This window comes from Silene latifolia, chromosome 8 (assembly GCF_048544455.1).
Source record: "Silene latifolia isolate original U9 population chromosome 8, ASM4854445v1, whole genome shotgun sequence".
In the NCBI taxonomy this organism is placed as follows: domain Eukaryota; kingdom Viridiplantae; phylum Streptophyta; class Magnoliopsida; order Caryophyllales; family Caryophyllaceae; genus Silene; species Silene latifolia.
The window spans coordinates 108732853-108749894 of NC_133533.1; the positions used below are offsets into that span (position 1 = coordinate 108732853).

Genomic DNA, 17042 nt, shown 5'->3' on the forward strand with positions numbered 1-17042 from the left:
TCTGAAATCACATTATATTATTTTTATTCAAAAATCGATTTTCCTTTTGCAAGTTAATTTTATTTGTTGACTTAAATTTGTACAAAATTAAAAGTAGATTTTTTTGTTGGGTATTGTAAAGTAATTTCTTAAAATTTAAATTGCGGGGGCATGAAGTAGGTTTGAAATGACAATTTTATTAATATAATAATGCAACCTTGGTATAGTGTTTTGTAAACTTAGTTAATAGAGATATAAATTTGTAAAACTAAACGTGCAAAAGAAAAAACTGAAATTAATTAATTTGTTTTTTCAAATGGGCCCTACCACTAACAAAATAAGTGCATGTTTTCCTTAAATCACTCGGCCAATCAGAATGCTTAAAAAAACTCAGCTTTTATTCTATGTAGATACTCCCCACCCTTAATCCCCATGCCCACTTCAAAGGGGAAGAAATGAGTTGATGAGAGGGAGTATATTTAATGCATATATGTATGTAAATCACTCATTGGATACTTAAAGACATTGGATATAGTAATATGATAATAATCACTCATTTGAATAGTCAAAAGAACAATGTTAGCAGCGGGCGGGAATAGTGAAAGTAACAAAGTAACAACGGAAGTAGTGAAATTATCAATATTAATGTCCAAATTGTGAAAGTAACAATAATTACGACGGGAGTAGTGAAAGTAAAAGTAATAATAACAAATGTAATAAAAGTTAACAATTCTGAGAACAAAAGGAAGTATATATGAAAAATTAGCTAAGTAATCGATTTAAGTAAAATATTAATAGCGGGAGTAGTGAATTTGTCTCATAATTATTTCATTGTAATTTTAAGATATATTCCGTATCATTGAAAAATATATTAATGATAAATTTATGAGTTATGTAACTTTAAAGTAGTTTTAGTTAATTGAAAATATATTTTAATACTAAATAAAGGTAGCCCGGGCAAAGCCGGACGCCCATATTAGTATTTATCAAATACTCCATAATGATTATATTTCATCATAAAAATAATCACATCTTCGATCACAAATACTAAGGCTCTGTTTGGCAAAACTAACTGAAAAGCTAACTGAAACCTGAAAAGGTAGCTGAAAACTGAAAAGGTAACTGAAACCTGAAAAGGTAGCTGAAAACTGAAAAGGTAACCGAAACCTGAAAAAGTAACTGGTAAGGTAGCTGAAAATTAGGAGCTGATAAGGTAGCTGATTATATAAAAAATGTTTGGCAAACTAGCTGAAAATGTAACTGATTTTTGGTGAAATGATGTAAAAGGATATAAGAATGATCTATTATTATAAATTGAAGGGGTAAACATGGAAGATAAAATCAGTTCAGGTACCTGATTTCTAAAATGTTACCTCATGTAGCATTTCATTTCAGGTAGCTTATTTGGCTAAATAAGCTACTTGCCAAACATGTACAAAACAATAAGGTAACTGAAATGTTGGTCAAATAAGCTACTTTGGTCAAATGTTGGTCAAAAAAGCTACTTTGGTCAAATAAGCTACCTGAAATACTTTATCAAACAGAGCCTAAGAATTTGTGCTCCTCTATTAGTGATTATGAAATCCGTAATTTCTTCACACCCGTTTTGCTTCCATCCATACCCCAACAATTTCAGGAATTTAGGGAGGGTAACGGAATGGACCCAACTTGTGTTGTATGAATTTCAGATTTGACCACCATTACCAATTTCTCTAACCAAATACTTCGTATCTCATACCATTACCAATAATCATTAACAAATTTTGATTATTAAAATAGATTTGACCACCATTACCAATTTCTCTTACCAAATATATCTCCATTCCATTACCAATTCTGTCCATTGACGAGGATCAACTTGGATATATTATACTCCCTCCGTCTTAATCAATAACTACTTTTGGCACAAAGATTAAGGAAATAAATATGGATAAATTTGGAACACACAAATTCACTTAACCCCACATACACATGAGAAATGACTCGCAAAAAATTACCAAGAATGGAAATAGATAACTATTCATTGAAACACCCAAAATAAAAATAGATAACTATTAACCGGGACGAAGGGACTACCTACATAGTGTTATTTAAAGAGCTTGCTTTCTGCATGCATGTGAAATTACGAATGCGTCATACGTGACAATTCATTTTGTTATTTAATTCCGCACCTAGCTTGTGATGTCAAACTTCAGTCCACACGTACATCCATCATGCTCGCCGTAAACCCGGCCGCACCATTGTATCATATTGTACCATATGTCCCTCCATATCACTTGTATAGATGAGAATATTTTTCTTTTATTATGCATATTTATACTTCCTTCTTTGTGGATTATGAAATGGTTAAGCAGGTCACTTGATTATAGTTAAAGTTGTGTTATGTGAAGAATCAAGATTAATGATTTTAGTTTAGGTTTTCTTCGTTTTAATCACTTACCTTAATTTGTTTTTGACACTCTAGGTTACATATTGAGCTCAAGGGTTGATATTGGATTAGGTTACCTATTTGGATTAACACTTAAACTCGTATCTTATCCTACTAAATCACCATCCATCATGCATATCAGCATATTATTCCTATTTTAATTTGAGTGGATAAATATCCACGAATAAATGCTTAAATTATACCCCCTCCGTCTTGATTATTAGTCCATTTTAAGGTGTTTCAGTTAATCATTTATCATTTTTATTTTGGGAATGCTTTTGATGAACAATTCCCACCCTCAATTTGGTCACTTACCATCAAATAATTAGATCCCCTTTTTCTTGGTATTCGTGCCAAAAACCAAAATTAACAAATGTCCTGGACGCAGAAAGTATATATTAATTGCCGTATGAAAAATACTATAGAGATAACTCAATTTTTTTAATTCTCTTTCCTTAGGATAAGTATCATCATGTACTGTATGAATGACTCGATGCTAAGACAATTATTGGAATGCTGGGTCAACTATCTAAGAGCACGTTACTTCCCATTTCCCGATTTCCGCCATGCTTCCAAGTTTCTGCCGAGATTTGCAATTAATTGCATGTTATTCATGATATATGGTGAATTCATTAAACTAATATACGTAGCGTAGAGAACCAAAGAAGACTTTGGCCTATAAATTGGACGTACAAATTGAAACAATTACTTACTACAAATACAAATAAAACCCTTATATAATTTGCACACATACAAAAACCCTAAAAGCTATGGCTACCCAAACCCCACTAGTGATCGATGAAGAAACAATGGAAACGTTGTCTGTGGCGACATTGCCTCAACTCCTCGCTTGCAAGCATAGTGAAACCGGCCATTTTTTGGCCGTTGTCACTGATGATGGGCCTTTGAAAGATCATCTCGAGTTCAATCCAGATATCGACCAATTTAGCCGGCGTGCACAGTTCGTTGTGGAGATGGCTGAAAACAACCAGGATGTGCACCTAAAAAGTTGCTACAACGGCAAGTACTGGGTCAGGTGATTGATTTTTTCTTTTCACGCTGTCTATTCTTCCTTATTTTTGTTATAACATGAAGTTTGAGTTTCAAAAATTTTCTCATCAAAGGTTGGTGGGAGTAGAGCTGACGAGCCTGACTCGATCTGACTCAAACACGAAAATATTGTAAACCGAAACTGACCAGATCCGTCCCTAATGACGACCCGTAACCCGATCCGAGCCGATGATCAGTGAACTGAAACCCAACATGACCGACCCGTTATGAACTCGAACTAATATTGACCCAATTAAATTGATAACCCGATAATTATTAAGCTTAATATTGAAGAAAATGAATGTGATTTAGTGTTTAGTTTGATATGTTTGACTTAACGATGGAGTAACTAAACCAAATAATGGTTTAAAACTAAACTTAATAGTCAAAAATTGAAGTAATGAGATAATTTTACTGGTCCCGATAATGAACCGACTCGACCTGATATATCATTAGACCCTAAATGACTCAACCCGATAACGACCAGACCCGAGCCCAACTTGACCCTAAAGAGTAGGACGACCTGATATGACCTAACCCGATGTGACCCGACACGACTGACCCGATTGCCACCTCTAGATAGGGGTGGGAGGTTATGCCCACTCTCACATCCCACATACCAAATTTTTTTATTGTTCAAATTAGCTGATCCGAAATCATTTTAGAATTAACAGAGTAAGGTTCTGTTATTATTATTGTTGTCACTAGTTTTGTATCCCGTCAAAATCACGGGATTTTTAAAAGCCGTTTTTATGTTTATATTTTCACTATTATAATTATTTTGTGTGGCTTTAATACAGTTTTTAATGATGAATCGATCAAATGATAGATATGTACGTACAAGATACAAATACCTCGATCCTAGGAAAAGAGAGAAAATGTAGTAACATCGCCAAGATACTTCTAATTTTTCATAAACCATTTAGGGTTGGCGGAACTTGATATGAATTAAAAAAGGTCACTCGCCCCGTTTGATATTAAAAAGAAAGCATCTTAGGTAGATAACGACAAAAAAATATGACCGGTAAATAATAATAGACCAAACAAATATGAGAGATAAAAATATTATAACCAATAATATTAATAAAGAAATTAGCTAGAAATTTACGAACATGTAAATTGTTTTCCAAATCCGTATTATCACAATTTTCACCTTATTCCCTGTAAATAGTCCCTAATAAAACATAATAAAACTCAACATCACAACAATCACCTCTTCTTACCCCTTATCAACTTTATACATACGTACCAATTGATTAAAAAAAAACAAATTACCATACCAATTGATTCAGAAACATACATAAAAAAAATGACCAAATCGTCTCACGGCAAATTACCGTACCAATTGATTCAAAATAGTAGGAAAAGTTTTCACTTAAACAATTATATTATTTCTTTCATATTCTATTGTTTTCTTCACCTTTGGATGATTTCTTCTCCTCTTTTATTTTCCCCTGCCATTCAAATCTAAATCTTGTTATCTAAATCTTGTAAAACAGTATATAAACATATTTTGACACTCGGTTAATTAAAATGCAAAAGATATATATGCATAAGATCAACTCTTGAATGATCAAAGTAATAAATTTAATGAATAGCTATTTTGAAGGACGATTTTAAGCATTCCATGATTAAAACTCCCAGTCTAAAACAATATTATCAAAACACCGTAAAACAAATTAATTTAATAACAACAACATTTGAAGAAAGAAAAATTCACCTACCTTTTTTTTTATGATAAGAATGAGGATAAAATGTGTTTTGAGTTTATTTTTGTCCATGCTTGAAATGTGTCGTTATGTTTTGGAAACAAAGAAGATAAAAAACATTATAAAGGACGGATTTTAATTATGGAGGTCATTAAAATTGTGAAAGGGTGATTTATGACTCTTTATCTTTTTTTCTTGGGAAGGTTGAAGGGGAGATAAATATCTATTGAGTTCTTTACATTTATGTGCATTTATTCCGTAATATTAAATGAAAATTAATTATTAATCGTTTTTTCTGTACAAGAAAATTATTACTCTGTATTATTGTGTAAATAGGTATGATAGGTGGCAATAACATATGGGGTGACACGAGTCACTTCAAAAGAGGCTCAGCATGCCTTTTTATGTTATTATATAGATTTGTTAGATCCATCGCACATGGGATCGCACATGGGTCTGGGTCGTACCTGTCGAGGAGGAGAGAGTGTTACTTTATAAGTCTAAGGAGGTTCCATCCCAAAACCAATTGGCAATGGGTAGAGTAGCCCCTTGGATTATAAAGTAGAACACTCTTTTCTCTTACTCCAATGTGGAAGACGTAAGATGTGATTCTTCGCATTATTGTTGTTTGCAAGATTTCATTGCGATTTTGGGTCTTCGACTCTTGACTAGTATACTTATACTCGTATAGTCGTATTAAAGAACAAAATGAAAATTTGATAAAATATTTGTGATAAAAATTGATGTGCAGAGAATCGGATGACGAAAGCGCTTTCATCACTGCAACAGCTGTGGAAACCGTGAATGACATGGACGCTTGGAATAATACATTGTTTCGGCCCTTTCCTAGTGTTGGATCAGACGGAACCAAGTTTTCTCTAGTTAAGCGTTTTGTGTCCCCCGTTGGCGAATCAATTCATCAAAATGGGGACGCGGGCCGCCAATATTTGCGGACATCCGCACCTGGCGGACCCTATGTTTACCTTTTGGCTGTGGAATGTACCACACCCGTAGTGACTCTACCCAAATTTGTGTCGTTCAAGGGCGACAATGGTAAATTTCTTGAAGTTTCTGGAGTGGAATCGGGACGATATGCGTACAACGTCTTCAAAGGCGACAACCGTGGAGAGACACGAGCAATGTACGAGATTGTGCCTGTTGATAACAGGTTTGTCCGGATTAAATCTTACGACTATGACAGGTTTCTCAGGAGGATCGATAATGACTTAATCCAAAGTTACAGCCAAGACGATAGTGGAGACGACGCGTTGTTTGAGGTTTTGAAGACGCCTGAGAGCGCTTCTACGATCAATATTCGAAACGTGGGAAATAATATGTTTTGCGTAAGAGCACCGAGCAGCAGCAACGACCGGCCTGATTACTTGATTGCGAATGGGACCGATGCTGATGCAAAAGAAGCACAATTCGAGGTGGTTGAGCGGGTGATTACCCGGCAAATCGTCGTGAACCCTACCGATTTTCGGATGGCCGATGCTATCTTGTATGACCACGAATCATTCGAAATGGATCGTAGGAGCGTTGGGAATACATATACCGTGCCTACGCAGTGGCACATGACGTTTACATTTACCAAGAGTCGAATCAGTTCTTGGGATAACACGGAAACAATCAAACAGGATGGGTCTATAGTTGTAAGGAGCTCCATCCCGCAAATCATAGGGGAAAACGAGGTTGTTCTCCGAGATGCGTACCAAGGGTTGTACTCGAGGGGACAACCGATACATGAGTCTGAAAAAATTACAGTACATCACGAGGTCTTAGTACCCCCGAAGGGGTCTATCTTTGCCACCCTCGTGGCGAAAAAGAGCACTTGTAAAGTGCCTTTTTCTTATGTTGAAACAGACCTAAGTACAACGAGACCATACAAAACGTATAATAAGGACGACGGTGTTTACATTGGTACCCACGTCTATGATTATGAAATCATAGAGAAAACGACACCCTACACTGCCGTAAACGACGCTGAATGATATGACACCTGGTTGTGAAAACGAGGTTATCGGCTCACCTTTGAATTTCAATTGAAACCCATGTACTACTAGTATTTTTCAGTTTCTCAAGTACTTTAAATTTATGCAATGTAATAAATATGGTTGATTGATGCACTTCCATCCGATGTTTCAACTGTAAGAAACTATTTCCCATCTTATTTGTAACAAACATGCTCTCTTTATTACGAAAACATTACAAGGTTTAATCAAAGTGTATGCATTGCATGTGTTAATAATTGAGTAACTCGAAAGAACGTTACCCATGGACCATGATGGTAAATAGACCTGGAAAAATTGAATCCGACCCGATTAACCCGATCCGACACCTAAATTTAAGACCCGAATCCGAATTGACTCGACTTGATATAATCCGGTCCGAATGTTTATAGTTGTAAACTCGTTATTATCGACAAATAACTTGATAATATCTTATGTTATAATCCGGTCCGAATTAAAGAGTGTATGCATTGTATGGGTTAATAATTGAGTAACTCGCTTTTGTCTTATACAGAGTACTTAACCCGTCTTAAACTTTGACGAATTTAGATAAAATTTTTGTAAAATCCTTCATGTTTCACCTAACAAAAACTTCCATTAATCTCATTTTCCTTCTTAACCTTCTACTCGTCATAAATTATCCACATAGGTACATATTACAAATATTGCCCCCATATGCTTGTTTCTTATCCATGTAGCTATCTACCCTTCAAAACTCACATGATCTTGTATTTATCTAATTTTACAATGTAAATACATCTCATCAAAGATATCAAAACTCAACTATATATAAACCCTCTATTCATTCACACTTAACACTCCTCATTCACATCATTTTCACAAAATTGTGTGACAGAGAAATTATTAACAAAAGAAGCGATGAAACAAGGAAGGAGAGGCCCAAAGGCACACACCAAAGCGGCCCAAGCCCAAGAAGGCCCAAAAGACCGCAAGTCCACCACTGGCTTTAGTGGGCTGCCTAAGAAAGGTGGACACGGTGGCAAGTTCACTTGGTCTGGTGGTAACATTGATGTTGACGTGGCTACTGTTGCTGCCGTTGATTCCAAGGATCCTAACTATGTAGATCTTGATGATCATCATGATGTAGATGATCCTACCCCTTGATTTTGCTTCATGGATCATGATGACGATGACGACGGCGATGATGATATCGATGATGACCGTAATGTGGGGGTTTAATGGTTTATGATATTATTATGATCATTATGCTAAAAATAATGTGGTGTAAATATAGAGTGTAAAGTGTAATGATCTATCTTATCCATTAGGCGAATATAATTACACCGTATCTTGAATCCAGGTTATGAGTATCATCTATAATTACGCTTAAAGTCTATAATTTGCTCTTATGCTCCTTACTACGGAGTAATTAAGAAACTTAAGGTAATGTCGATCGCTCGAATTGCATTACTCGCTCAATGATCTTAGGATGGTCCTAGCATTAGAGTACAAATAAATAGTGTGGGTCTTCACTCTATTTCAATCTACAACAATTTAGCTTAGTTACTCGTTACTCGTTAGCATGATTGATTCTCAGTTTCTCACTATGATTAAAACTCGTATACAAGGACGAAGCTTAGTTCAAAATTTAGCTTAGGGCCGAAACATCAATCTTACCTATATTTCGAATCATACTTTTTTTTTTCAAAAAAATTAGCGCCCGAAAAATTCGCCCGAGCCATAGCCTGTCAGCCTAGGTAGTGTTTTAGTAAATTTCTATTAGGGTTAAAGCGGTGTTAACGTTAAGTCAATATTGCGATTGGTGGTTTATTATAGGTTCAAAAGCCCCTGATCCAGATGGATTTAGTAGCCAATTGTTCAAGGATGCTTGGTCAATTGTGGGTCATAAGGTTACATTTGGTGTCAAAGATGCTTTTCATTCTAGGAAACTCCTGAAACAATGTAATCATACCATTATTACATTGCAAAATCTCATTATAGACGGCACATATCCGTCTATAACTAAAAACGAGCCAAACAAATGCCACATTACTAATAGGACAAACAACAAGTGGGGTGGTGGAGGCCAAGAATGTCACCACTTTCAAGTTATTTGACCCATCTTTAGCTATAGACGGATATATCTGTCTATAGCAAGACTAGCTGTTATTACATTGATTTCAAAAGTGAAGGTACCCAAATCTGTGTCTCAATTTTGTGACTTGTGACACCATTTATAAGTGTCTTTCCAAGATCTTATGTACAAGTATGAGCAATGTTCTGCCTGATGTTATCAGCTCATTCCAAAGTGTTCTGCCTGATGTTATCAGCTCATTCCAAAGTGCTTTCATAAATGGTTCAGAATCGAGATATAGTGGGTATGTAACACATCGTGAGGTTATGAGATTAAATTGTCCCACATTGGAAAAATATGAGGATTGTGATATGTTTATAAGGGCTTCCACCCACCACTTAGTAACGAGGCTTTGTGCTTTTGGGTTTAAGTGAGGACAAATAATGGGCCCAAAGATACACATCCTATCTTATTAGGTTGGGTTGTTATAGGGCAATATTTTGATATGCCAAGATTTTATAAAGACATACAAGAAGAAAAGCTGTTCTCCAAAGGTGGTAATTAAAATCTATAAATATTATTAAAATGGTAACTATTAAAGGCCACGTAGACCTGGAAATGTCACCTAGGATTACGAAAATCCCACGTCACCACCTTAAAAGCCACGTAAACATGGATTAAATGTCACCTTGCATTACAAAAATCTCATTGACATATACCATGTTTGCCCGTCATTTCTTAACACCCTTTTTTTACCTTCTTAACCCCCTCTAATCTAGCTTCTTTTAGCCAACCCACATGAATTTACTGCCTACACAACCTCCAAAATATCATTTTCCCCCAATTTGACATTCACACAGTTGATGGCCAGTTTGGAGAGTCCCCTCGATGCAGCCGTTGGTTTAGGATTCTATACATACAATAATATATACATACAATAATATATAAAAAAAAGGTATGTAGAGCATCTAAGTAAAGGACATGTGACATCATCTCATACTAGCACAAAACTCTTTTTACTTATGTCTACATAAACTTCCATCTTCCATCTTTACCTATTGTTTAATTATGTATTTACATTAGTAGAAGTTCAAGAGAATGGAAAATTAATTAAGAACTCATTAATCACATAGTTAAAGAATCTTTATATTAATTTGACAAATTTTAATCTCATAAATTCATATAATTAATTTACTCATTTTTATGTTTTAATATTTAATATTGGGGAAGGGGAAGAGGCGTATCAAAATCTTTAATGTCTTAAAAAATGTATAAATATACAAGTTTTCTCCCTCTTTTAATATCATATTCTATTTGCCAATATTTTTGTTTATTAGTTTTTTTTAATTAATATGTTTATATTTCCATATGCTAATTTAGGTTGACGAAGTTATATTTATCATTTAAAATGTTTTAATATTCAATATTGTATTATTTTACAGTTCAATATATTTTTTTTGTATTAATTAGTTTTTTTTAATTGGTGTATTGTCGATATGAGATTTTAAGTTACTAATAAAAGTGTTTGGATTTGCAGGTTTACTTGCGTCGAGAGTTTCGACACTTGCAACTAAGCATTTGATCCATTTGGCCCTCATTTAGGTTAATATTTTTGGTTTGATTAATTTGCTTGTCACTAACAAATGCTAAATTTTGTGAGTTTCGTTTAAGCAGAAACATGTGTATACATTCATGTTGAGGTTCTACTTAAAATTCCATTGTAACAATGCGAAAGTGTAACAATTCTCAAACTATGATAACAAATGACTACATCAACTAAGGGTATTTTCTTATTATATATGTGAGTAATTAATTTAGGTGATGGTTTATGCTCTTGTAACTTTCATTCCCTTATTCATGACTTCTAATCTAACACATTTGGTTTATTATAGCTTTATGGTTTCCTATTCTTTTCACTTGGTTTTTAGTTTTCTAATACATTTCATATAAAATATTCAATTTTATAAACAATGTCTTGCCATTTAAGTCAAAGTATTTGTATTTTTAATGAAGTTTTGAAACATAAATTGGTGATTAAATTTTCATCAAGGTGAAATTTTTTGTAAACTTGACTTTGTGATATTAATTGATATTTATATGTTTATCATTCATAGATATATATATTAAAAAAAAAGTGACTCTTACTCTACAAATATGGTGGATATTAGTCCTTATTGTTGTTTGTTTCTATTAGCTTTTCATACTCTATCAATGGACAAATATTTGTAATGCATATGAGCACTAAATTAGGTCAATTCCGTACCTTACGAATTTTGGAAATTTTAATCCTCCCACGATTAATTTTTCTCTATTATCCCAACTTAAATTTTCAAATCACAATTGTTGTAAATCATCGATATTAAGATTGTTGGTTGTAAATAGAAAAAATAAGAGAAAATAATTTCCATGAACATACAAAAAAAAAAAGAATTAGTTTTGTTGCCAAGTTAGATGAGTTACAAATGCGTATTTTACTACATTTCTCTTTGTTTATTACAATTTAAACTTTGGATCAAATTAAATAACATTATTAAACCAATTTTATAAAGAAGTCTCACGAATTATTGGTAGTTATAAATTGGTATTCATAAATTTTGACATAATTGCATACAAAATAATTGATGTATTCACCTTTTAATTAATTATTCATGCATCTCAACAAATACCATGATCTAAACTGGGGATGGCGGAGAAGAGCATAAAACGGTTGACCAAATGATCCGAATGACGACAATTTAACCTTGGCGAGATCTACAGCTCACGCAAAAAACGGGACTAGCAATAGAGAGAGCAAAAATGAAGAACGACTGTTGTTTTGTGTTGGTTTCACCGACAGAGATACAACCAAATTTTAAAATGAAAGCGGAAATTCAAAACCGGGTTAGTTCTCATAAGTCATAACAAACCAAAAGCAGAAAAGGAGAAAATAAAGACAAAAAAATAAAACCAATTGGGCCTCCAAAATAGACAAAAACGGGAAAAATAAAAAATTGAAACAAAGGCTTACGGAAGGAAACCCAACAAAGAAACTTAAAACAAAAAAACCCGTGATTCTCACGGGTCCCAAAACTAGTGGACCTTTAAAAGCCTATGACTCAGTTAAACGACAATTCCTCATTTCCTGAAAGAGATGTTAAGGGCCCTAATGTTTTCTAATGGGGCAATTGAAATTCTTATGTTATGTGTTACATCTCCGGTCTCCCCCTATTCCATGTTCCTTAATGGGAAAGTTTTTTTTTTTTTTGTTATACTCTCCATATATATTAAGGCCATGTTCTTTTGGATTGAAACGGATCTGATTTGAACTGAACTGAACTTATAGGATCTGAATTGAACTAAACTGAACTAAACTGAACTTATAGGATCTCGAATCAATCGAACTTATTGGATCCGAATCGAACTTATAGGATCTCGAATCGAATCAACTTATAAGATCTTAATCGAATCAACTTATAGGATCTCGAATCGAACTTACACGATCCGAATTTAAATTAACTTAAATTAATTTAACTTAAATATTATTATTATTATTATTATTATTATTATTATTATTATTATTATTATTATTATTATTATTATTATTATTATTATTATTATTATTATTATTATTATTATTATTATTATTATTATTATTATTATTATTTATTATAGAAATGATGCGCGCAACTTTTATTAAAAGAAAAATAAAAGTTTAAATGAAATTGGTGGGGAGCCGAGAAACAAGCTGGGCTCCCACACCCTTAGCAACAGCAAAGCTAAGTCTAGTAAAAATGTAAGCGGCCACCCGAGCCCCCGCATCCTGAGATACCGAGAATTTCTGGATCCGCTTGAGCAAGGCAACAACATCCGAACCAAGCTCCCCAAGTGATGAGAAAGAGAAAGGAAGGAAACTTTAACCCGCTGCCGCGCACAAATCCCCGTACTTAGCACACTTACGCTGAGCAAAGATCAAGAACAACCCGACCAGGCACAAAATCCGTCATCCCGATCGAGTCAAAGGAGAAGACCCCATCAAGTCCCCGTATTATTATTATTATTATTATTATTATTATTATTTTTTTTTTTTTTTTTTTTTTTTTTTTTTTTTTTTTTTTATGGAAGGATGCGCGCAGCTTTCATAAAAGATTCATAAAAGTTTACATGAAATTGGTGGGGAGCCGAGAGACAATCTGGGCTCCCACACCCTTAGCAACAAAGAAAGCTAAGTCTAGTAAAAATGTAAGCGGCCACCCGAGCCCCGCATCCGGAGATACCGAGAATTTCGGATCCGCTGAGCAAGGCAACAAAGATCCGAACCCAGCTCCCCAAGTGAAGAGAAGGAGAAAGGAAGGAAACCATAACCCGCTATCGCGCACAAATCCCCATACTTAGCACACTTTCGCCGAGCAAAGATCGGCGACAACCCGCCCGGACAAAATCGCCAACCCGATCCGAGTCAAAGGTGAAGAACCCGTCGGTCGACGCACACATCACGCCCCTGTCCCAAGAATAAAGCAATAAATCCGCAGGACGAAGAGAGCCACCATGCCCATCAACCAAACCGATATCAACCTCCTTTCCCGCAGTAATACCGGATCTATAGCAGATGTCGAAAAGAGTGTCCCGGACAAGGTTATGCCGATGTTTAACGCCCACAAGACAAAGACAAGAAACAGCGTGGTCCCCAAAAACATCCCAAAGAAAAACCCGAGAGCAAGCCGGACAGGGCCTAGATACCGTGAATAACGGAACACCCGGACGATACCCCAAAGACACTACGGTAAGTCCTCCCGTTCATAGTCTGACCCAACCCCGAGATAGGAACCGCACGTAACCAATCGGAGGAGTGAGAACCTGCGCCGAGACGCCATAAAGCAAGCAAGGCGAGGTGTCAAAGAGAAAATGACTACGAGGCAAAGAAGAACCGTCGTGAAATAAATGTCTACCGTTTCTTCATAAGTTTGGGGCGCAATTTCACTTTGGGTGACCTAAAATATCGAACCCGTAGTCGCAGAAACACTGCGCGGCATCATCAAAAGCGGGCCGCAGCTACAATACCGAAGGGCCGAGGAGCTTAGCCTCGCAAACCAAAGACCGCAAGCGGGACGCAATAAAAGCATAAAATAAAACATCTCCCGCCGCATAGACACCAAGACCACCAAGATGAAAAGGGAAAGTAGCAAGGCGCCACCGCCAATCCCAAAACCCGGCCCCGACGCGGTGACAATACGTTCAAGCCGGAAACGAAGAGCGGCATCAAAAGGAAGATGGACAGACCCAAAAACACAAGGGGAGCAAGTACGAAAGGAGAAGTATAGCTTAGAAATACCAAGATAAGCTCGAAGAAGAAGCAACTCACATTGCGGGTCCTCAATCCTCGCAACCAAGTCCATTAGCTCAATGGTCTTAGTTACTCTCGTCGCCACAATCTCACCGCTAAAACCAGGACAAGTCTTGACAGTCCTCCCAAAATCGTAACACCGCGCAATGGCCGAGAAATAGAAGTGGGGAAAACCCCAGGAAGCCGACTCCGTGGATCCTCAACAGGCCAAAAGACCTCCGTCTTGGAGACATTAAGATGTAAACCAAAACGAGGGCCATCCAACATAATCAAGTCCAAAACCTTCCCCACCTCCAAAGTATCACCCACGATGGTGCCATCATCTAAGTACCAAGCCTGCAAAGTGAGGTCAAAAGTGTCCCGGATCTTGCAAACCAAGGGATGCAAAACCAACGCGAAAAGCAAAGGCCCCAACGGATCACCCCGCGAACACCCCGACAAGACCACAAACAAGTGCTCCCCATAAAAAAGGCGGGCCGGGCTGGAATAACAAAACTCCACCCAACGGGAGAGAGCCGGGCAACGACGGCGAACCTCCTGAAGCATGGTCGAACGGTCAACAAGGTTGAACGCATTCTGGAAATCAACCAGCAGCATAGAAAGCCCCTCCTGAGTCCCCCGAGCCTCAATGAGCCGGTTCAAGGCATGCAAGATAGCCTCTCCTCCACCGGACACACCCACCCCAAACTGAAGTCCATCAAAATAAGAAGATAAAGAAGGACCAACCATAAAAGCACCAACCTTAGAGACAAGTCGTCTCCGGACCGTGCCAACAAAGAATAGGACGAACCCCACCACCCGGTTTAACAAGTGGCGTGAGAGGGGCGCTGGCAATGTACTCACCTAGAGGAAGAGGACACCGGCCCTCAAGAAAAAGATTAACCACTCTAGTAACAGAAGTGATAAAATCATCAGAGATAGCCACAGCAGCGCCACTTATTATTATTATTATTATTATTATTATTATTATTATTACGATCCTGATAATGAATGCCCCCGGGGCGATGGATACTATCCATTCTAGCTTATTACACTACCAATCACATAGAAGTATAAGGCTGTAATGTTTAGACACATATTATTGTATTTCCCTTACCCTTCTCTCAAGTCTCAATCAACTTCCATTGCACTGTCAAATTATTCCACCAATAATCTCAGCCACCACCATCGTCTAGGCCTCCATCCCGACCTTCACCAATCACCACCACACCCTCACCGCCCTGATTGCCACTTTTCGGCGACAACAAATTTATCTCCTCACCCTTCCTTTCCAGTTACCAGTAGTTTTCGATCGTCGACAATCCACCCTAAATCTCAATTCACTGATAAAAAATTATCACAGCCACCATATAAACCACCCATTAAATTACATCGTCTCCTTTCACACCAAAAAATTTTCCCGTAAAAGGGTTTAAGGTTCAGTTTTACGACACCGCAACGGCTTTGCCGCTAGATCCAAAACCAATAGACACCCCTAGGAGGGGGATTGGTGAACCCTCTTCGAGAAAGGGGTTAAAAAGGGTTATAGTGGTGGTTGGGCAGGGAGGTCGTCGGAGGGAATGGGTTAGGGTAGATTGTCGACGATCGGAAACTGGGGTTTAAGATGATATGATTTGATGAAGAAGAAGACATAGATGTGGATAGAGAAGTTTGCTGAGGAAGTTGAGAAGAAAAAGGAATATAGTGTGCGTGAATAACGGGTTTAAGAAATTTGGTCCATATTCTATTTGGTAAATTAGAGGTATATTTGTAAATTAATGTTGCTAAACAAATGCCCCGAGGGCGTTTGTTAACTTTTGCCTTATTATTATTATTATTATTATTATTATTATAAATTATTAATTATATATTATTATTATTATTATTATTATTATTATTATTATTATTATTATTATTATTTTGTTATTTGTTATTGTTATTGTTATTGTTGTTGTTATTGTTATTGTTATTGTTATTGTTATAACCCAACCTTTGATAAGTCTTCCAAAAATAACCCGACCTTTTAACTTAAACAATAATAATCCAACCTTTGTATTTTTGTCACATAAATATCCCGAAATCTCAACTAAACAAATTTCTACCAAATATTGATAAATGATATTTGTAAAATAGTTTCATAAATCTTTAAAGTCTATTTTGTGATATCATATATTAAAAAAAAAAAAAACCTCATAACCAAAAAACTGGAAAAATTATAATTTCCTTAGTTTGTCAATGGAAAATTAATTATTTAACAAATATATAATTTTTTGAAAAGAAATATTCCCTCCTATTCCGAATAACTGTCTCATTTGCCATTTCCGTCTATTCACACAACTGTTCCATTTGCCATATTTGGACATGTTTTTTGACTTTCTTACCCTTACTCTTTTCTTTATTTACCACCCCTAAACCATCATATTCAATACTTTTCATTATTTAACTCTTATATTCTTACCCCTATACAATACTTTTCATTATTTTAACTCCATTTCTTAATTTTCGTGCCATTGTCCGAATGGGACAGTTATTC

At 35.9% G+C, this 17042-nt stretch overlaps 1 protein-coding gene across 1 annotated transcript; it reads left to right on the plus strand.

Annotated features, from left to right (window-relative positions):
* Window positions 1–2893: 2893 nt before the first annotated feature.
* LOC141597258 (uncharacterized) lies at window positions 2894–7384 on the plus strand. Its single transcript, XM_074417642.1, has 2 exons — window positions 2894–3443; window positions 5918–7384. Exons 1-2 carry the CDS (start codon window positions 3178–3180, stop codon window positions 7155–7157), a joined length of 1506 nt encoding a protein of 501 aa, XP_074273743.1. The 5' UTR covers window positions 2894–3177; the 3' UTR covers window positions 7158–7384.
* Window positions 7385–17042: the final 9658 nt, after the last annotated feature.

What these genes read in the sequence shown, in the direction of transcription:
- LOC141597258 (XM_074417642.1), top strand. Translation starts at nt 3,178, where the DNA reads ATGGCTACCCAAACCCCACTAGTGATCGATGAAGAAACAATGGAAACG. An exon ending in AACGGCAAGTACTGGGTCAG is followed by an intron (nt 3,444 to 5,917) that starts GTGATTGATTTT and finishes ATTGATGTGCAG; the next exon opens with AGAATCGGATGACGAAAGCG.